This window comes from Arachis duranensis, chromosome 3 (genome assembly GCF_000817695.3).
Source record: "Arachis duranensis cultivar V14167 chromosome 3, aradu.V14167.gnm2.J7QH, whole genome shotgun sequence".
NCBI classification, from domain to species: domain Eukaryota; kingdom Viridiplantae; phylum Streptophyta; class Magnoliopsida; order Fabales; family Fabaceae; genus Arachis; species Arachis duranensis.
The window spans coordinates 34,254,309-34,277,384 of NC_029774.3; the positions used below are offsets into that span (position 1 = coordinate 34,254,309).

Below are 23,076 nucleotides of genomic sequence, written 5' to 3' on the forward strand. Positions count from 1 at the left end.
ATTACAGTTAAAAATCAGGGACAGGCGAATACTCTTTTTCCTACTACCAAGATTTTTCCCACAATGGATTTTACTTGGAGAGGTTTTAACGAGGCTAGCCTACCTGGGCCTTTGAAATCAAAGGTTTTACAATACATAAATTTCTTATCCAGTCAATACTCTTTACATTTCATGCTTCTTATTTATTTGATATCTATACCTCCGATCTGTACTCCGATTCCGACCATTCGGAAACAATCAGCAAATTTTATACCAAAACCGATAACTCGGATACAATCACTTAATCAAATAGCCGATCTTAATCGAAATCCGACCACTCAGATACAATCATTCAATCAAATAGCCGATCTTAATCTAAACCCGACCACTTAGAAACAATCAATCAAATAGCCGATTATAATCCAAATCCGACCAATCGGAAACAATCATTCAAATAGCTGATCTTAATCCGAAACCGACAATTCGGAATTCATCAGTCAAACAAATGGCAGATCTTACACCGAATCAGACTACTCAGAATTAATAACAGATCACCAAGAAATACTCAGAAACCGACTATTTAAATTTTATCAAAAATAACTGCTGCCCATTAAAGAGAATCCAGTTACACAAAATATTATCAAACAAACCCAATGCCTATTAATCGGCATAAACTCGATCTACTCAGCTTTTCCATGATACTTTTCCACCAAATTAATGGCATTACACCATTAACACAACTTTACCTAATAACAAATTAGCTCCAAGCCACAATCACAACTAGGCAAAATTCACCTATCATAAAAATATGTTTTATACAAAATCAACATGTGCAAAAACAGCACATAGACAAAAGCCAAATAAACTGTTTCCATAAACAGTAGCAACATTAAGTTAAAAACATAAACATTCATAAGCTCACTACAGGAGAGAAATAATCCACCAAAATACATGTCTAAACACACAAACAAAACCTACACACTGATTAACTATTTTCGTCCTCTTCCTCGGCATCTCCATCATCTTCGACCATAACTCCATCTCTGAAAATTTTTCCCGGATCCATCTGAGAAAAATCATAGTCGGGAGCCAAAAACTTTACTTTCAGGGAAGCCCTTTCAAAACCCTCAACAAAAGAGTCCAAAATTTCAGTTAGCTTACTCTTTTCAAACTCCTTCAATTTCGCTGTTACTACCACTACCTGAGAAGACATAGAAGAAAGTTCGGCCTCCTTCTTCTTCAGATCTTCAACCTCTTTGGTATAATTTTCCATCACCAGCTTTAAATCTTTTTTTAGTCTGTGACAACTTCGTCTCCAACTCAGCAACCTTCGCATTTCTCAAACCCAGCTCTTCATTCAACGACTTCAGATCTGATAGCTTCCGATGCTTCTTTTCCTGACTCTGACCAAGGCTCGCCAAACACAAGCCAATAACCTACATCAAACCAAATTCATCACCATTTACACAAAAAACATAAAACACACAAAACCCAATACCACCTTACCTGCATATACTAATCAATAGCAGTATCACCAACCTCGTCGACTAAACTCACATCTACCGACGATTGACAAAACTCGTCAGCAACAGCCATATATAGAAAATCTTTTGCCCATACCGACGACCCATCAGATTGCTCGGCAAGATCGTGTAACTTCTTTTGATTCTCTACAAAATTCCGAATTTCCTCCACCGAAACTTCTTGACCATCCTCAATCTCCTCTGACAGATCAACAACGTCAGCTATCTTTCTTTTTAAAATAACCTTTTTCCTCCTTGGTTTAGGTTGATCAACCTCACCAGTACCGACCTTATCCGCTTTCGATGTAGATCCTTCCTTATCAACACCCTTACTCCTCACCCGAGCCCTTAGACTAGCAGCTGAAACACCTGGATATTTACCTCCTGCAAAGCAAACAAAACCAAACACTGATCACATTACTCAGATATCATACAACAACCAAATTGTAAACCTTACCCAAATATTCTATAACAGCCGCCTTATTATCCTCCCACTGCAGCAGTTCATATACAGAAATCAATTCTTTATGATCAACAACCTCAGTCAAATATTCAATTACACATTCATTCTTTGCACTTATAACCTTCGGCCCCAGAATACTCTGAGGCTCCGAACACCAATACACAGGAAATTTCTTCCCAAAATGCTCATCCATATAGAAAGGGAACTCTCCCTCAACATTTCTAACCTTTACATACATTTTCTTGAAATTTTTAATAGAGGATTTGTATAGTTTGAAAACACCAAAACGGGATAAACTATTCAAGTTCACCCAACCCCCCTTCCAAACCCTTTTTGCTTGAAATAATGAAAAGAATAACTCCACTGTCGGTTCCTCCTCTAGAAACTCCATCAGAATTTAAAAACTACGAAGGAATGACCAGCCATTGGGGTGAAGTTGGGAAGGTGCACAATTAAGCTGTTTCAACACCTGACACTCAAAATCCGTAAATGGCAACTTCACCCTCAGCTCCTCCAAAACACTGTTGTACATATAGAAAAACTCAAAACCTTCGCCTCTGTAGAAAACCCTGTCACCTGGAGAACAAGGCAATAGCTCCACCCGAACCCCAGCACCTACCCTGACAATCTTACTACTACCAATCTCCTTCACAGCATCCTCATCTAAAAACAAAGACGCACGATTCCTCAGGTCCTCATTTACCCAATCATAGGACCAATCAATTTTCTCTTTTTTCTCCTTTTCGAAACCCATCAGTAACCAACAAATAATGAAGGAGAAGAAGCAGAAAAATAGAATAAAGAATACAAAGAAGAAAAACAGAAAAATGCAGGAGGAGGAACACAGAGGTTAGAACATACCTCTCTTACTCATTTTTCTCCCAAATGTCTTTGATAAACAAAAAGAAATGCAGCCAAAGTGAAACCCTTCAGGATTCCAAGAGTGCTTCAATTAAACACACTTTACCACTTATTTTGATTCCACTACCCTCAACTCAAATCAGTTACCTCAAAAGATGTGAACTACATTGGAAACACGCACGCCCTGCAACGTGCATTTAATTATTTCTCTCTCATAATCATACAACTACTTAGCATTAATAACTGTTTAATAAAGTAAATTGAACTGGGGGCTACAAGGCAACACCATCATCTGTCGAGCTACTTAGCAGCTCACTTATGAATCATTTAAAGCTCAACCTGCTTCATTAAAACACATTCCCAGGCTAAGCATGGGGGCTATGATTCGACCGTTACAAATCCAACATCATAATTCAGTATTATCTATCATAACTCGGCATTATTCACGTTATTACTCAGAAAGCTGACGTTATAGTTTGGCAATTCGAAACAATATCAACGGACATCTTAGAATCAAAACGTCCCATTGGATTTTATCACCCAATTATTACTCTTCAATTTAGACGGTGAAACAGAAATGTAACCAACCTGTCTTCACTCATAAAATGTATAGTCTCCTATCTTCAGGAACAGATTGAATTCTCAATACTGACTTAAGCTTCGGAGTGCCTTTGCAAGTACACTCCCCCTTGTTTCTTGCTCACGCTTTGCGCAATTGGACGTCTCTTTGGAGTAAAGCTCGGATTTCTACAAGACCCAAAGGTCAGTACCGAAGATAACAACTCGGCGTCGATTCCCAGTGGCCGAGCTCTCCCCTCAGGTATCCATACAAGAACAATATTTAAATTTTTTACTTTAATTTATGTTATGTATGTAAATGATGATTATATAATTTTTAAAATTTAATTTTATTTGTTGGATTTAATAATTATAGGAGCGGGTAGGGGTGGGGCGGGTTAGGGTTTATCATTTTACTACCCGCGGGTAGGGGAGGAACGAGTTCGATGCAGATTTTTGTAGGGTGGGGTAGGATCGAGTAGAGCAAAAACACGCCCCTACCCGTTTCGTTGCCACCCCTATTTACGCTTTCTATTCCAAGAACTTACTTTTTCTTAAATGCTCTAATAATTGCAGGTTCTTCATCCTTTGCTGATGGTCATTTGGTTTATTCTCTTAAGTGGAAAAGGTACCTTGGGTTTAATTAGCTCTGGAACTTGTTTGAAAGAAATCATAATGTAAATTTAAATTAATTTATTTATTTTTATAATCAATGTCGTTTTTGCTTCAATTTTGGTGCACAGATGGTTGCATGGTTCTATGGAATTGCAAAAAATCAGTGCATTTAGGGCTTTAAGGTGTGGCTCTAGTTTATGGAATATTTGGAATTCGAACTAAATTTCAGGGAAACGATGGGATTGTGGCCAATTTTTATAGCCTTCATTCATGGATGGGTTTGATTTGCATTTTCCTCTTTGGAAAACAGGTACTAATACACTTTCACAAGGTTGTTGAATTCTTTCTCTATTTCGTCTTCATTTTAATTTTAATTTTGTGTTACTAATTTTTTTCATTTGTCAAGTGCAACGTGCAAGCAATTAGGGTGGCAATCGGGTCGAAATCCGTTAGACCATCTTGCGTAGCTTACCAAAAAGGGTGGGTCGGACTGAAAATTTGAAACTACCATAACTAAAAAATCCGCCTAACTTGCATTGCTAAATCTGCGGGCTTTAGCAGGTTTCGGTGGAGCGGAGCAGGCTTCTTCGACGCACTTGTATTTTTTTTAATCGAGGATGATAATTGAAGATATTCTAAGTTATAATTTGGATTATGTTCTATGTTTGTTTTATTAGAAACTTGAAGATGTTTAATTATATATTTTGGACAATGTTTGTTTAATTTTTTAAATGTTGGTTTTATTATTTTGTTTCAAAAAACTTGGTTGATGATTATGTTTATTACATATTTAGAATTATAAAAACTTTGATGTTTGTGAATTTAGAAATTATAAATTTTTATATCTTTAGAAATTATAAATTTATTGAAATGGTTATAAAATTATATATATTGTTTATTAACAGAAATAATAAAAAAATTAATAAAAAAAAAAGAAAATTGGCGGGCTTAACTCACAAATTCGCCAACCCATCATTAAGCGGGTAGGGGAGGAATTTGGGATCGCTTCACTGGGTGGGGCGGGGCGGGCTAGCCCGTTTGCCACCTTTACAAACATCCGTTAGTCATGTTTATTAACTTGCTAACAAAAATAATTGCATGAGTTAATACTCAAAAAAGCTTCTAAAATTTGATCCCAGATTTAATTTAGTCCTCCAATTTTTAGTTGACCCAAATTGTACCCTAAAATTTTAAGACGTGACTCAAGTTGACCCTTCCGTTCATTTTCGTCACCGGAGAGATGACGTGGAACGATTAAATGATGTCGTTTTTCTATTTACGCATAAATGACATCATTTTACTCCTCTCCCTCTTCTTCTTCCTCCTCTTGAACCTTTCACCACCTCATTGCCACCACCCTCAATTATACCTTTCCAATCCTACCATCCTCATCACAACCACCATCACCACCCACCTCCTCACCTCTTCCTCATCCACCACTCCAATTCAGTTACATCAAACTACATAGCAACGTTACCAGGATCCAATGTTACCAGCAATAAATAGAGAAATAGAATAATGCGTTATTTTCAGTTACATCAATCTACAAAGCACAAACAACCAGACAAACAGGAATCTAAGAAGGTCATAAACATTAATGAAAGCAAACAAAGAATGAATCAAATTCGGGGTCTATAATCTGTACCAAGAACAAAAGGATTAAATTTAATTCATTAACCTAAACTTTTTACATTTTGCCTTCGCTAATCTATCGCCCTTTTCCTTTGACATCTTTCTCTTAACTTATCACATTAATAAAACACCTTATATATGTATTTGTGAATCTAAGATGCTTTAGACAGGGACTTTATAATAACCATGTGAGACATCATGTCTATCAAGCAACACGTATGATACTATCTTCCTTATTTAAACTCAAAATATTTGAGAAATGAAGAACTTGTACCTAAATTGGAGTGGTGGACGAGGGAGAGATGAGGAAGAGGGTGATGGTAGTGGTGGTAGTAAGGATAGTGAGATTGGAAAGATGAAATTGAGGGTGGTGGCAATGGGGTGGTGAGAGGTTCAAATATTGAGGTGGAGGAAGAAGAAGAGGGGATAAGTAAAACGACATCGTTTAGGTGTAAACAGCAAAATGATGTCGTTTAATCGTGTCACATCTTTTTTTCTATGACGGAAATAGACGGAGGGACCAACTTGAGTCACACCTTAAAATTTTAGATTATAATTTAAGTTAATTAAAAATTAAAAGACTAAATTAAATCAGAAATTAAATGTTATGGACCATTTTAAATATTAACTCATAATTACATTCTAAAGAAGCCATAGTGCTTCTATGACGGTTAGTGTTGCATTAGGATGAGTGATCTAAGTTGTAGTATATAGTAGTAGTACAATATACAAAGATATGTTAATTAGTACTGAGCAATAAATGTCACTCAAAAATCAAAATTGGGTTATTCATATTGAAGTGAAGTGAAGTGAACCCCTCTGATTTCTCTTCGTCTTCATATTGGAGTCAACCAAGTCATAAATTTTGATTGTTTTATTCTGATGACTGATTGTTGGGTTATTTTTATTTATTCTACTATTTATGTGTATTTTTAATTTTCTTTTAATTATATATGATCTGCACCCGAGATATACGGACAAATAGGGTTATATCTCGGAACTCCTGATTTGAAAACCAAAATATCTCTATAAAATAACCGTTACAACACACCTCCATGGCTTCAACGCATAACTCGGAACGAACAGAATCAGCCAAGAAAATACTCGTATCAAATCACAAATAGGAGGCACAACTAAGATCAAAAGAAAAGAACAGTATACAGCAAGACATAGTTCTTGAGATTATGGTTTTATATTATTGTATCTGTGAACTGACTTGAGCGTCGGAGTCCTTTTTGCAGGTACTCCACACTGCTCGAATTGAGAAGGATCTTAAGGTGCAGCGCAGGGAAGAAAGGCATCACAGACACCGTTCCAGCTGCATCCAACCTATATCTCGGAGCAAAGTTCCTCGCAAAAATATTTGGCGCCCACCGTGGGGCCACGCCTCACTCTTTAGTTCTTATTTAACATCTTTATTACTCTTGTATCTTCCCTTTCTTTGCAGGAGCCAGAACATGACGGATGCCGACAAACGCCGAGCTCTTGGCTACTAATGCTACCCTGCAGGTAGAAAATCAACGAATGGCTGACCTCTTAGCAATATTACAGAATAACGATGAGAAAAAGAACGATAAGAAGAAGGCCATTAACGATCTCCACGAGGAGCACCAATCCGAGTCGAACGTGAAAATGGGAGAGACACCCCCAAAGTTGAAAGGCGACGGATTGGCCCTTTCTCGAAAGAAATAATGAATTTTTAAATGCCTAAAAACTTTACACTTCCGATGACATTAGCGCCATATAAGGAGATCGAAGATCCTAAAGTTCACGTTACAAAGTTTGAATCTATGATGTTTCTTAATAATGACTCCGATCCTATCTTGTGTCGATCCTTTCTGACCTTTTTGGATGGAGCCGCTTTATTATGGTTTTCTAATTTACCTACAGGTTCAATTTTTAGTTTTGATGAATTTGCCAAGCTATTTATAAATCATTTTGCAGCATCTAAAATTTATATGCAAGACTCTAATTACCTCAGCACTACCAAATAAAGACAGCTTGGAAGTTTGAAGGACTACATGACACGCTTCACAACGGCGGCCATGGCGATCCCTGACCTTAACCAGGAAGTATAGTTGCACACCATCAAAAGCGGTCTCTGACCTGGAAAGTTCCAGGAGGTGATAGCCATAGCAAAGCCAAAAACATTAGAGGAGTTTAGGGACAAAGCCATCGGACAAATTGAAGTTGAAGAACTGAGAGAGGCTCAAAGGATGGAAAGAGCCCCGTCTTGGAAAGAGGAGGAAAAACCGAACAAAACGACCAGTAACCGAGAAGGGAAAAAGCCATTCAGGTTGACACTAAAATTTGACTCATACACCCAGTTCAACACAAAAAAGGAAGACATTATCGAAGAGATACTAAACACTAAGATCATTAAACCACCAAGCAGAGCAGGCACATACCAGGATCAGAAATATGTCAACAAGACAACATTGCGCATTCCACCAAAAGTTTGGTCACACAACCGATGAGTGCATGGTCGCAAAGGACCTGCTCGAATGGCTAGCAAGGCTAGGATTGCTAGAAAAGTACATTATGGGACGAATACAAAAAACTCCGGGGAACTTCCTATCCACAGGGAACAATGCAAACAATGCTACCATAACCAAAGACAACTCGAATCAGCCGCTGACAGCGAGAAGAATCATAAACTATATATCAGTGGGTTTCGCATGTGGCGGGCTAATGAACACAGTAAGAAAAAGGAGCTATAGAAGCATGCTCACCATGGCCAATGAACAAACAGAATCTCAGCAAAGACACAGGATAGCACCAGCCATAACCTTCAACGATGTTGATTTCCAACACAAAAGCCAGAATCTGGATGACCCTGTAGTCATCTCGATTATTGTTGCAGAAGCAACGGTAAAAAAGGTGCTGATGGACCCCGGTAGTAGCGCCGACATCTTATTCTTGTCAACCTTCAAGAAAATGCAGTTAAATCCACATAGCATGCAACCCTCATCGGGAGATATGGTCGATTTCTCTGGCGAAAGAGTGCCGTTAACATGTTATGTATGGCTGAGAACAACCCTAGGGGAATATCCCAATTCAAAGACAATGGACATCTAGTATTTAGTGGTTGATTGTGCCAGCCTATATAATATTATACTAGGACGACCATCTTTAAATTCATTTGGAGCAATTGTTTCTAATATCCATCTGTGTGTTAAGTTTCAGGTACAGGATGATATCATTGCAACAATACACTATGATTATAAAGAAGCACAACAATGTTACAACACTGGATTGAGGACTCCCAGACCAACCTCGGATGTCATACAACACGTGAATTCGGTATACAATGCCGACAATCTACCAATGATGACAGAGCTCAACCCGAGATCGGAATGAGAGGGCCGACCAACACCAACAGACGAACTATATAACGTAACTCTCTCCGACAACCAAACACAATATACTAACATTGGATCCGCTTTAACTGCAGGAGAAAATGAACACCTTGCCAAACTGCCTCGTTCAAATGCCGATCTGTTTGCATGGATTCCAACAGACATGCCCGGGATAGATCCAAATGTCATATGTCATAGCCTAGCTGTCGATCCTTCTATCAAACCGGTCCGTCAAAAGAAATGCAACCTTGGTAGAGAACGTAATGAAGCGGCAAAACAAGAAACTCAAAAACTGCTACATGCTGGCTTCATCAAGGAAATTCAATTCGCCACTTGGTTGGCCAATGTAGTGATGGTCAAGATGAACTCAGGCAAATGGCGCATGTGTGTGGACTTCACGAATTTAAATAAAGCCTGCTTGAAAGACTCATATCCATTGCCGAACATTGACAAACTGGTAGACAAGAGATCCGACTTCAAGGTGCTCATCTTCATAGATGCCTACTCTGGTTACAACCAAATACTTATTAATCCAAAATATCAGGATAAGACATCATTTGTCACAGATAACAAAAACTTCTGTTACAAAGTAATGCCTTTTGGCCTTAAAAATGCAAGGGTAACCTATCAGAGAATGATGGACAGAATTTTTTGGAACCAAATTGGACACAAAATGGAAGTCTACGTGGATGACTTGGTCGTTAAATCCACAGACGAAACACAACATTACCTAGACTTGGAAGAGGTCTTCAATCAACTATGACGATATAACATGAGATTGAACCCCGAAAAAGTGTTCTTTTGGTGTCCAAGAGGAATTCCTCGGATTCATCTTAACGCACAAAGGAATAGAGGCAAATCCAAAAAAGTGCCGAGCAATAACAGAAATGACATCACCGAAATATGTTAAAGAAGTCCAGCAACTTACAGGATGATTGGCAGCACTATCCCACTTTTTACCAGCAGTGGCCGAGAAGTCCTAGCATTTTTTCAACAGCCTGAGGAAGGCACGTAGCTTCACGTGGACTGAAGATTGCGAAAAGGCATTCGCAGATTTCAAGACCATCCTCTCTTCTCCGTCTGTCTTATGAAATCCTATAAGCGGTAACCCGCTCTATTTGTATCTTCCAGTTTCCACTAATGCTGTTAGTTCTGTTCTTGTTACCAAAACAGGGAAAGCTCAGAACCAATATATTTCGTCAGTAAGGTTCTGCAAAATGCGGAAAATTAGTACCTGATACTAGAAAAACTAGCATTTGCCCTAATAATTACCTCACGACGACTACGACATTACTTCCAGAGCCACCGAATAATAGTTTGGACAAACCAACCATTAAGGCAAACCTGACAAGACCATACTTAGCAGGCCGACTCATCAAATGGTCCATCGAACTGTTCGAATATGATATTTCATACGAATCCCGCAAAGCCCTTCGAGCCCAGATACTGGCCGATTTCTTGGCCTAACTCACAATAGCTAGAAATGATCAGCAGTTTTGGGTACTATATGTCGACGAAGCAGTAAACGAACAAGGTTGCGGAGCAGGAATAATCCTCAAAAATAACCAAGGAGTTTATGTTGAGCAATCTATAACATTCCTTTTCAAGACAAGCAACAATCAATCAGAATACGAAGCATTCCTTGCAGGGCTGAGGTTGGCTAAAGACAGCAATGTCCAAAATATAAAAATATACTGTGATTCACTTTTAGTAGTGCAATAGGTAAATGGCATTTTCCAGGTACGAGATCCACTTCTCGAACAGTACTTAGCTATGGTAAGAGAATTCATTAAATATATCCAAAAATTTAAGATTAACCATATACCTCGAGAAGAGAATAACAGGGCGGACATCCTATCCAAACTGGCTACTTCCAAAATTATAGAGGAAACACCTATTCTATCACAACTAACGCTTGGAGAACCAAGCATTTTTAGTATCCATGTTTTCTCTATTTCAGATAAATAAGATTGGAGAACACCATACATCCGACACCTGACCACAGGGGAAATCTCGCCAACAAAGGAGAACCCAAAGCTATTCAAAAAGAGAGCGAGTCATTTTATCATGATCGGTGATGACCTATACAAAAGGGGAATTTCCAGACCCCTATTAAAATGCCTCCGGGAAGAGGAAGCCAGAACAGCCATGGACGAGACACATGAAGGAGTTTGTGGAATGCACATCAGAGGAAGGAGCTTAGCAACAAAAATCCTACGCGCCAGCTACTATTGGCAGACAATGAAAACGGATTGTGTGAAGAAAGTACAATACTACAAAAATTGCCAAAAATGTGCACCAATCACTCACACCCCCGCTGAACTATTACATACCTCCGAGACGTCATGACCCTTCGATAAGTGGGGGCTCGATATCCTCGGACCATTCCTAGTATCCAGAGGTCAGGTAAAATTCTTATTGGTCAGCATAGATTACTTTACCAAGAGGATCGAGGCTCAACTGTTAGTGAAGATAACTTCGAAAAATGTATAATCTTTCCTATGGAAATCTATAATATGCCGATACGGCATAATAGGTGACATTGTTACTGATAACGGTAGACAATTTATTGATAGAAACATAGCATCATTTTTGGCGAACTTTAAAATTAAGCATCATTTCTCCTCGGTAGAGCATCCACAAACAAATGGTATCGCCGAGGCAGCTAACAAAGTTATTTTGCAGGCTCTATGGAAAAAGTTAGCTAATGCGAAAGGGCATTGGGCCGATCTTATACTGAAAATCCTATGGAGTTACAATACAATGCCATACTCCACAACAAAAGAAACCCCATTTCACCTCGTATATGGAGCAGAATCTATGATACTAGTGGAGATCGCACAGGGGTCACTTAGGATCCAACCCAGAGCTGATGCAGACAATGAGCACATAAGGAGAGCCGAACTTGACACCATCGATGAAGATCGGATGATGGCCAGAATCAGGCAACAAGCAATGCAGCATATTATCCAATGAAAGTACAACAAAAGAGTTCGGCCAAGAAAACTGGAAAAAGGCGACCTTGTCTTAAGGAAGATAGAAGACGTTCGCAAACCCACAGGACAGGGAAAGCTTGCCACCTCATGGGAAGGACCATTTCGAGTATCCAAAGTGCATGGACGAGGTGCATACTCCTTGTAAACACTGGAAGGAACCGAACTACCAAACACATGGAATATATCCTCATTACGTTTCTATTACATGTAACAATGTGAAGCTGAAAGGTACTCTTTTTCCTACCACCGAAGTTTTATCCCAAAAAGCCAGGGTTTTACTCGGGGAGGTTTTAACGAGGCCATTCACTTCACATCTCTAATCCAAATAGTCATTGTAAAGTTCTACTATCATCTATAAACATCAAATACCATTCAAATTCAAAAGAAAAGTCAAATATTTATAAAACAGTATACAAAACACTGGCCAATTTGTCAAATGGTCATCCAAAAGACCGCAAAAACGAACAGTTATACAAAATACAAATTGTCAGAATTAACTATCTTTTTTAACAGAAGCAACATTATCCCCCTCAGCTTCCTCGTCGACTTCATCGTCAACCAACTTCCCGTCCACGACAATCTTCGTGACGTCCAACTTCCCCACATCAAAATTAGGAGAAAACACGGTCACCTGGCCAACAGCTCGGTCAAAGCCAGCGGCAAATTTCTCAACCAAATGTTCCTCTAGCTCATGCACTCTAGCGGTCAACTGTCCTTTCTCTTCATCAGCAGTCCTAATTTGCCCCTACAAAGCCCGAACCTGCTCCTGAAATTGGGTCACTTCCAACTCCAAAATTTCATCTTCGAGGTAACTTCCACAACCACTTTGTCCCTCTCTTTAAGAGAATTTTCCAGCTCCAAAATCTTGTTCTCGTCCTTTCTTTTCGCTTTGCCCCGAAGCTCAGTAGTCCAGCCCAAACACAACATCATGGCACCAATCACCTAACACAAAAATGTGTGAAGAACGACAAAAGCAGCATATCTATAAACAAACGACAAAGGAAAAAAATATAAATATACCTGCAGATAATGGCCAACGGCCTCCTGACTGACGTCCTTCAACATAGCAACATCGACGGGATGCTGACCCACCTTATCTGATAACTCGGCGAAAGGAAACCATTCACTCTAACCAGAACGAGCACTAACGCCCCTAGAAAAGCTATGAAGGCGTAGCTTTTTTCCCAACTCAACATCCGTCCCAAAATTAGCTTCAGCACTAGAAAGAACTTCCAGAGATATTTCAGAATTAGGATTTTTCCTTTTCAAATGTCCAGCAATGGACTAAGCAGCTTCAACTATAGGTCCTGAACCCTTCTCAACGACCTCGACAGTGCTCTCTTTCCTCTCTTTCTTTCTCTTATCTAAGTATGATCTCATGCGAGCAGAGGATAAGCTCGGGACTTTTCCACCTACAGAAAAGAAGAAATTTAAGCCAAAACTAACAAACATCAGAAATGAAATATGACTGATCAAACGCAATATTTTACCAATATAGCTTTCTAGAGCAGTTTTATCCCCCTCAAATTTCAAAAGCTCAGAAATCGACAACAGTTTTTCTGCTGAGAAACTCTCCAGCAAAAAGTCTAAAATCAAATTCTCCTCGTCCCCACGCCCAGGGGCGTCCAAAATTTGCATAGGTTTAGGACACCAATACAAAGAAAATTTTTCTATCAGCTCATCATCCAGGTAAAAAGGATATTCTGACTCACTAGATCCTATTTTTACATACAATTCTTTAAAACTCTTAAAAGAAGATTTGTACAAAACAAATAGGGCTCGCCCAGGTAACTACTGAGATATACCCAGAGCCCCTTGCAAACTCCTTTCGACTGAAATAGTGAAAAAAACAAAGTCAAAGTAGGAGGAGTCCCTAAGAACGCCATTAGGCACTTGAAATCACGCAAGAAGGCCCACGAGTTCGGATGTAATTGTGAGGGACCGCAGTTGAACTACGTTAAGACTTTGCATTCAAAACTAGTAAAAGGAACCCTAATCCCTAACTCAAAAAAAATGCATGTGTAAAAATAAAAGTATACCCAATCTCCCCTTCTCTCGCAAACCCTGTCCCCCGCATTGCAGAGAAGAAATTCAACCCCTGCTACAGTACCAGCCCTAATGTACCTACTGAGCGACAAGCAAGAAACTTTTTCTACACTATCATACAAAAAAGAACGACACTTGACATCAGCGTGAATCCACACATAAATATCATCCTTTACTTCAACCACTTTGTCACTATCTTTTTCCTTCTTTTCTCTTGCCATAGTAGAAACAAGCGAAAGAGACAATAAAGGAAAACTAACCTCTTGATGTCATGCTGCTTCAAACTTGGCAGAAATAGGTGGCTTACAGTCGTGCAAATGAGAGTAACACCCTCACACCATTAAAACACAAATCACGACAACTAATAATTATTGACCGTCTGATTTAGAAACTGTCCAATTGAACCATCAAGTGAATACACGGCCCTGATTGCAACTTCCCAAAAACAAAGTAATAACTGCGGTAATAATACCACAAATGATTGCCATTACCAAAACAACATTAAATGAAAGCCCAAGATTTCAAAGGTTTGCGCGTTGAGCTTGGGGGCTACCAACCTTACACCGTTCCGAGATATAAGTGTCGGGAAAAGCTCAACTTGCTCTCCACAATAGCAAGTCAAGCTTAGGGGCTATGATCCGCACCCGAGATACTTGAACAAATAGGGTTATATCTCCGAACTCCTAATTTGAAAATCAAAATATCTCTATAAAGTAACCGTTACAACACACCTCTATGGCTTCAACGCATAACTCAGCACGAACAGAATCAGCCGAAAAAATGCTCGTATCAAATCCATATTATCGTATCTGTGAACTGACTTGAGCGTCGGAACCCTTTTTGCAGGTACTCCACATTACTCGGATTGAGAAGGATCTTAAGGTACAGCGCACGAAAGAAATGCATCACAAACACCGTTCCAACTGCATTTGACCTATATCTCGGAATAAAGTTTCTCGCAAGAACAATATATTTTGATGTTTAGGTTTAAATGTGAAATTTTAATGATAAAATATAAATAAGTTATTATGTGAGTGTAAAATTTTAAATTTTATTATTATATCTGTCATTAAATTTAAATATTAAAACATTTATATTATATTTTTAATTATTTTATTTCATCTTTTATTAAACTGGTCGATCATGGTTAAATTATTAAACGGTTGAACCAGTCATTTGACCGTTCATTGACCGGTTCAATTCTCCCAATCTTCGTTATCACCTTCAAAGCTCGGAGAGGTGAAGGGAAAAGCCACACATGGCCACCTTCAACACACTCCAACCCCAACGCCTTCTCTCATTTTCCCTCTCTTCTTTTTCTTCCTCTTCCTCCTTTCCTCTTAGAAACCCCTTCCAACTCACATCACGTGTTTCTTCACATCATCCTCACGAGACCATCTCTTTCAAACAAAAACGACGCCAACAACAACAACATCAAACCGGGCCTGGCTACTCTTCGGTCAAATCTCTAGTTGAAACACCAACCAGAAACTCAGTGAAAGCTGACCCTGACACCAGGTTCAATAGGAGAACACGTGATTACAGAGACAGAACCGCTTCTTCTTCCTCTACCTTGAGTGATAGTAGTAGTGGCAGACAAGCGGTTACTGAGAGATGGCAGAAGAAGGAGAAGGAGAATCTGGTGAACATGACGGAGGAGGAGCAGGACAAGAAGAATAAGAAGAAGAGGAAGAAGAAAGATCAAGATTCGCCAGAGTTGAAGTTGCGGGTTGCTCTTGATATGTGCTCCAAAAGAGGGGATGTGATGGGAGCATTGTCCTTATATGACTCAGCTCTTGCTAAAGGGGTCAAGTTGGGCCAGCACCATTACACCGTTCTCTTGTATCTTTGTTCTTCTGCTGCTGTTGGTGTTGTTCGACCCGCTAAAAGTGGAACCGGTTCTCGAACTTTGAATGCATTGCTTTCATCAGCCACTGATGAGGGCAATGATTCAGCAGAGTTGAATTATGCTTCAGAAAGTGAAGTCTTGGTGTCAGCTTTCAATTCTGCTGAGAAATCAGGAAACCCTTTTGCAAATGAGGATTCTTCGTTTGTAAAAGATGGTTCTAGCTCTAGCAGACAAGAAGATCACGGAATTATGGTTAGTGAGGATGTCAAGAAATATGCACTACAGAGAGGGTTCGAAATATATGATAGTATGTGTTTGGATAAGGTCCAAGTGAATGAAGCTGCATTGACATCTGTGGCTAGAATGGCCATGTCCATGGGAGATGGTGATAGGGCTTTTGAGATGGTGAAGCAGATGAAGATCATGGGGATAAATCCTCGGTTACGGTCTTATGGTCCTGCTCTATCTACCTATTGTAGTAATGGAGAAATAGATAAAGCATTTGATGTTGAAAAGCACATGCTTGACGATGGCGTCTACCCTGAAGAGCCTGAATTGGAGGCACTCTTAAGGGTAAGCGTACAAGCCGGCAAGGGTGACAAGGTATACTATGTGTTGCATAAACTAAGAAGTAGTGTAAGGAAAGTCTCACCTTCTACTGCATCTTTGATTGTTGATTGGTTTAAGGGTAGACAGGCTTCTAGATTAGGGAAAAGAAAATGGGATATAAGATCAATAAAGGAAGCAATGGAAAATAGTGGTGGAGGTTGGCATGGACAAGGTTGGTTGGGAAAGGGAAAATGGGAAGTTTCTCATACAACAATTGGAGATGATGGAATGTGTAAATGCTGTGGAGTGCACTTAGCCACTATTGATCTTGATCCTATTGAAACTGAGAATTTTGCTAAGTCAGTGGCATCCATTGCTGTGATGAGGGAGAAAAAGTTGAACTTTCAGAAATTTCAAGTAAGCAACTAGATAATGTATTTTAGTTCTGGTCTCATTTTACATGGATGCAGTGGAATGAATAGAATTGTGAATTGCAGGCCTGGCTTGACAACCATGGACCTTTTGAAGCAGTAGTAGATGCTGCAAATGTAGGTCTATTCCGTCAAAGGAAATTCAAGCCATCCATGGTAAATTACTGAATGTGCAAAATATTCAGCTTTTATGCATGCTGTGACTGTTGATTAATTTTTTCTGAGGTGAAACCTTTAGGTCAATGCTGTTGTTAATGGAATACGGCAAAAGCTCCCTTCAAGAAAATTTCCCCTTATTATTTTGCATCATCGTCGAATCAAAGGAGAGAAAATGGGTGAACCAATCAACAGGGCGCTGATTGATAGGTGGAATAATGCTGATGCACTCTATGCAACACCTACAGGATCAAATGATGACTGGTAAGAACAATATGGGATGATATAATTTCAACAACTTATTCATTCAGTTTCAATAAATTATGCATATCATCCTTCATTTACTGACCTTTGCTTCAGGTATTGGTTGTATGCAGCTATAAAATTTAAATGCTTACTTGTTACAAACGATGAGATGAGAGATCATCTATTTCAGCTTCTGGGAAATGATTTCTTCCCCAAGTGGAAAGAGAGGCATCAGGTGAGCAAAGAAAGTTTTTCTATCAAGGCTTTGTTTTGATAGTCTTGCTGCATGCTTTTTGTATAATATATTTGATCAAATAGGGTATAATTTATCGCCATTAATTCTATTACCATACTTTTAACACTAGTATCCTTGTTCAAATTTAAGGTACGGTTCAGTTTCACTGATTCTGGTCCGCAGTTTCACATGCCGCCTCCTTGTTCCGTTGTAATTCAGGTACTGGAAAGCTCTTTAGAACATCAGGGAGCTAATATTTTCATCTTTTGTTTTTTCCTAAAAGATGTGAAGCTGAATAGAAATAATGGATATGTAAAGAGAAGAAAATGAGAAGGGAATATAACATGGCATATTTGGTTAGCAGGAATCAGAGCAAGGCCACTGGCATGTTCCAATTGAGACAGAAGTTAACTATGAATCAGAGAGAAGATGGTTGTGCATTACCCGCTCGACCTCAGGCATGGTTTGTGAAGATTCTTCAACGGCTACTGGAAATAACTGAAGGCTTAATCACTGAGGATTGTATCTCGTACATATTGCTTCCATTGTTCCTTTTACAGTTTACAATGTCATTGGCTATTGTTGTTTCAATGAAATTACTGATATCAGTTTACTCATTACTTAGTTTAATAACTCTGCATATCACTTCAATGGTGAATAACATGATATTCTGATCCTTTAAATTAGACTCTAATCAGGGGAATTTGCAAGATCAGCTCTTACAACTACAACCGCTTCTACCAAGGAGTTACAATGCAACAGCAGAATATTGGCAAGCGCAAAGAGCTTAAGGAATCACCTCGAGAAATGTACAAAAATTTATATTTTTTAAGCATTGTTGTCCTAATATACAAACTCGGATATTACCTAAAATTGCGGCTGTAGGATAGATTGCTGGTTGTACCATTGATTTTCATATATGAAGTTCAATTGTCATTTTTCAAGTATACTGAACTATGAATTAGAAAATTAACTGGGTATGTTCATGATTGCTATAGAATAATCTTTTTTTTTTTGGAAGGGTCAAGTTACATTAGGGGCTTAAACCCGAGACCTCCTAGCGAGAAGGGAGGACATATGCTGTTTGAGTTACGACTCATTGGCATAAATTAATCACTGTTCAACAAAATTTAAGCAAGAAAATGGGCCCAATCGCTGAAGCTGGCCTTGGGTCTAGCAAATCCAAACGACCCATGATAGGAACTTTTGTATTAGTATATGACCAAAAACCAGTAAGGTGCTGTGGCTTGTGTATTATTTGTATTTCACATGACATGAGGTATTGCACGTTCTAATGCTGTTTATGCCAAGCACAGTTAAGCTCTCCACCCTCCAACAAGTCATGTGCAATTCAAAATATAAAGATAACATGAAATTATTGATTCCTGTTTCTCTTATCGTTTTCAGAGAGGTAGATTGATGCGTTACCTTTCTTTTGGCCCCGGAAATTGATGCATATTATATAATATTTACTACTGACCACAACACTGCAAGGCATCTATTTAAAAACTGAGATATAACAATCAAACTGTAGTGAGGAGTGAGCAGCTCTAATTTGTGTGTGTCAATTTTTAAACGGACATAGTCTCTTTATTTTCTGTCATTACATTATATGCTGAGTCGTTTTACCTTGGTTTTTTTTTTTTTTCCTTTTTAAGCACAAAAGTAGGTAAAGACAGAAAATCACGGGAATGAAACTGTTTATTTGTCATGATCCTCTATGTTGGCTAGCCATGGCTGCAGAACCTTTTTATAAGGGGGCTTGTGAGTTATGTGTTTGTCTATTCTGTCATATCACATATGCCTCCAAAATCTATACAATATAGTATTTCTTGATTTGTCATAATTGGACACAATACATGCACAATTCTCGGTCAAAAAAGAAGCATTTAGACCCTATGTTTGCTTCTTTTTCATTACAATCTGTGCCTTCACTACTTCAAATTAGTATTTCATCCAGAGAGTCAGTAACTGCATCATGGAGATGAATTTGAACTCTTGTTCCTATGAAAATCCTGCACAAGCTGAGGATAGGGTAGAAGAAATCATGCACTTTGACGAGTCTCTCAAGGTTCACATCCATATATATCATATATATTCCATACTCTCTTAGCAGTTAGCAATGCCATATCGACCAATTGTTCAGAAAAGTTGCATCTTTGTATTGTTGATGGTTGTTTCAGGAGCTAAGGGCGCTGCGGTCTCAGCTTCACGACGCTGCAGAGTATTGTGAAGCAACATTCCTGAACAGCAAAGAGAGAAGCATGTGAGTCCTACAATACAACATTCACCATGCTCAAACATTATTTTCTCCAGTATTGGTTTCTGTTATGTTTAGTGAATTTTTTTACTCTTAGATGTACAAACTACAAAAAATTGATAAAACATTCTAAGTAAATTTGTATGAATAATTGAAAATGACTGATTGGATTTTATAAGGGTTGCAGTGTGGTGGAAAATACAAAGGACTACATACGCAAGACAATGGTCACTGTTGTTGATCATCTTGGAAATGTCTCAGCTAAACTTGATGGCCTTATTTCTCAGACAAATGCGTTTTCTGAAGCTGAGTCACGAGTCCAATGCCTCAAACAAGTTAGCGCTATTGCTTTGCTACATGAAAATCATAAATTTATTCAAAAAAGTATGCTAATGAGAACTATACATGCTTTTGACAGAGACTCCTCTCATGCGAACAATATGCTCATACAACTGGTCTTTCAAAAATGCAATTTTGCGACAACGTGAAAAGGTATCATAAACGTTATCTATCATCACGTAAGTATTCCGTAACACTCAAAACTTTTCAAATCAATTCCTATTTTATATGATTTATTATTTTAAAGTATTTTCCATGATCAGCACCTTCCCTTGAGAGATCAAACAAAGACAAATTAAGGTACTACTTCAATCCTTAATATCCGAATCTAATAGAGTAATGTATGTCTGACCACAAGTCAGAATCAAGAAACACCATGCTTAATCTATGAATGTGAAAGATATTTTTATACATCTATGCTTGATATTTATGGTTTTGGCACCCTAATGCAGAGATTCTGAAAATCAAAATCCACCAAAGACTGAAGAAAAACATGTACCAGAGGCTCTTGTGGATTTGCCACTTTTTATGTATACTTGCAAACCATGCCCAGCTTCTAAGTTGAAGCAAACAACCGCTTCAAACAAGGGACATCACAACCTGGCCACCGGTAACAAATGCTATTACACATGTTTGTTCTCATCATTTTCTTTTATTTTTCTCTAACAAAAGTTTCCTTTCCGAATTCCGTCTTAAACAACAGTGGTACCTGTTCAGGATGGTTTAGAAGTCTTAACAAAAGTTCCAAATTCCTCATTTCATTTCCATGTGAGTGCCTGCTCTATATCTAATATATCATGGTAGATTGATCTGCATAATATGGAGTTGATCACTCTGTAATCCACTAATCTGTATCATTGATTTTCAATTTTGGGTAGAGTACCCAGAAGGTTGGACGCCACAGAAGATCCTCGCATGGTAGTGACCTCTTATGGCGCATGCGACGTTCTAGACGAATCCAGTGAAAGACTTGACACCATATTCACCTGTTAGTTCCTTAAGGGAAAATGTTATTCTTTTCCTTTTTTTGGTCCTTGTATCACATTCCCTGCTCTTCTTCACGTATGACAATGCAGTGTTAATTAAAGTGTCTTATGTAGTAAGCAAATATTTGTATAATTGCGGTGTGATTCTGGAATAGTGCGAAATTTTAACTACAAAATAGGGTAAATATCTTCACAACAAAAAATTATTGTGGCAGGTTCCACAATTTATGTTTTGCTCCAACAATTTTCTGTTTATTCTGTTACAATACATGATGATGATATCACATGTAATTGTTGCAATTCCAAACTCACAGCATGTGAGTTGTAACCCTTTACAATTGCGATCTGGTTTGTGACTTATTTAACGATTGAATAGTTGTATGTGATATATATCCCTTTCTGCGGGCCTCGTTGAAAATAAATGATATAACGACAAACAAACAAGTGAGACTGACAAGGGAACAAGCTAAGATATGCGATCTTTGATCTTTCTTTAATTTCTTCTTTTTGTTAATATCATCACAACAAAACTCTTGTTAAAATGGTAAGTAACCCCATTGTGTTAAAAGGAGGAAATGAATATATTCTTAGACTGTGTGGGAAGCTGAGCCAGGGACACAGATTCATGTTTGACACATAAGATATAAATAGAAATATTATTTCTAAAAATATTGAATTAGTGTATTTTGTATCGATCTTAACAGTAAAGACATAGAACTACTAGCAAATGATACAATTTATTTTTCATTTTTTCCTTTGTTATTTTTGTTAATTTTTCATTATTATATTTTTATTATTATATTTTTTCTCAAAATTTTTTAATAAAAAAAATGAGAATAAATTAGATTTTTATAATTTATTCTACTTTATCACCAAATAGAATACAAAAACACTAAATTTTGTATATATATTATTTATGTCTTATTTTCAGTGTCTTTATCATATTCTGAGAAACAAACGCAGCTTAACGACACGAAATAAGAATGAATAAAACAAGGAGAACATACATTTTAATTAATTATGGTTTGATTGATATACTTGAGATGATAAAGAAAACCTATGCTATGTTACAGAAAGAGAAGAGAGATCAGAGGAGGTTCCCTTGTATATAAGGAAATTAAGGGTCTCAAGAGCAAAATAGATGAAAGTGCCAGGTGAATGGGTGAAGAAGCACCCAAAATTGAAACCCACCACACATTGCCATCCCATTCCATACACCTTATCAAATTCCTGCAGATCAAAAAACTACTTCATGAATCATGATTATTGATTGGATCAACACATACACAAATACAAAAGTACATTAATGATTAATTAATTACCTTCTTGATGTGAGCAGCAATAGAGATGCAATCATTAACATCATAAAGGTCAAGGGCCTTAGAAGCACATGCCATGGCCTGGATTTGCATCTTTAACGGCATGTCAGTTTCTTTCACCATACCTTTCCCTTCCAACATCTTAATATTCCTTCTTCCGCCAGAAGGGCTTGCTTATGAAGCTTAGCTTCCAACATTGCCTTGCTTTGCCAATTCAGAGATTTTATAGATGCAGATGAAATGGCACCATTTTGTAATTCACACGTAACCTCCTCAGTTTCCTTTTCTAAATCTTCATTTCCCCCCTTAACAATAGATTTCAATTAATTTTTTAATCTATGACGACACGTAAAAATTAAATTCTTTATTTTTTATACTAAGTAACAAGTGATGTACTTTCGAAATATTGAATAGTTCCTCAAGATACGCATTTCACTCGCACAGTAGAAAAAGAGAGAAGTCTAGGTGGTAATATTTTTGTTAAAATTTGATCTGCACTTATTTATCAAAAAAAATGAATAATCATATGTTATTAGATGTCATCTGACAACATTAAAAATATTAATAATAGCTAATTGATAATTAAACATCGCAAATTCTACTGACCCGAAAACTCTTCGTAAAAAAATATAATAGCTATTGGCCTATTGGCGTTTAAGTTTTGTGCGATATAA

At 38.0% G+C, this 23,076-nt stretch overlaps 3 protein-coding genes across 5 annotated transcripts; 2 read left to right on the forward strand and 1 right to left on the reverse strand.

Moving 5' to 3' along the window:
* Positions 1 to 15,208: 15,208 nt before the first annotated feature.
* Positions 15,209 to 18,442, forward strand: LOC107478614 (proteinaceous RNase P 1, chloroplastic/mitochondrial). 3 transcript variants are annotated; one of them, XM_052259210.1, is made up of 7 exons: positions 15,210 to 16,847; positions 16,928 to 17,017; positions 17,100 to 17,281; positions 17,378 to 17,498; positions 17,649 to 17,717; positions 17,863 to 18,027; positions 18,186 to 18,442. In XM_052259210.1, the coding sequence occupies exons 1-6, from the start codon at positions 15,291 to 15,293 to the stop codon at positions 17,998 to 18,000; spliced, it is 2,157 nt and encodes a 718-aa protein (XP_052115170.1). In that variant the 5' UTR covers positions 15,210 to 15,290; the 3' UTR covers positions 18,001 to 18,027; positions 18,186 to 18,442. The 3 variants fall into 3 exon arrangements, 2 of the variants coding, with proteins under 2 accessions (XP_052115170.1, XP_052115169.1); XM_052259209.1 differs by having other exon boundaries at positions 17,863 to 18,442; XR_008007118.1 differs by lacking the exons at positions 17,863 to 18,027; positions 18,186 to 18,442 and having other exon boundaries at positions 15,209 to 16,847; positions 17,395 to 17,498.
* LOC107478616 (probable protein ABIL5) lies at positions 18,196 to 21,413 on the forward strand. Its single transcript, XM_016098750.3, has 10 exons — positions 18,196 to 18,307; positions 18,520 to 18,813; positions 18,906 to 19,569; positions 19,682 to 19,764; positions 19,946 to 20,093; positions 20,177 to 20,276; positions 20,361 to 20,397; positions 20,550 to 20,707; positions 20,801 to 20,865; positions 20,976 to 21,413. Exons 3-10 carry the CDS (start codon positions 19,477 to 19,479, stop codon positions 21,060 to 21,062), a joined length of 771 nt encoding a protein of 256 aa, XP_015954236.1. The 5' UTR covers positions 18,196 to 18,307; positions 18,520 to 18,813; positions 18,906 to 19,476; the 3' UTR covers positions 21,063 to 21,413.
* A 654-nt stretch (positions 21,414 to 22,067) lies between these two features.
* LOC107478677 (uncharacterized) lies at positions 22,068 to 22,679 on the reverse strand. Its single transcript, XM_016098808.3, has 2 exons — positions 22,406 to 22,679; positions 22,068 to 22,313 (listed from the first exon to the last, which is right to left on the reverse strand). Exons 1-2 carry the CDS (start codon positions 22,541 to 22,543, stop codon positions 22,146 to 22,148), a joined length of 306 nt encoding a protein of 101 aa, XP_015954294.1. The 5' UTR covers positions 22,544 to 22,679; the 3' UTR covers positions 22,068 to 22,145.
* Positions 22,680 to 23,076: the final 397 nt, after the last annotated feature.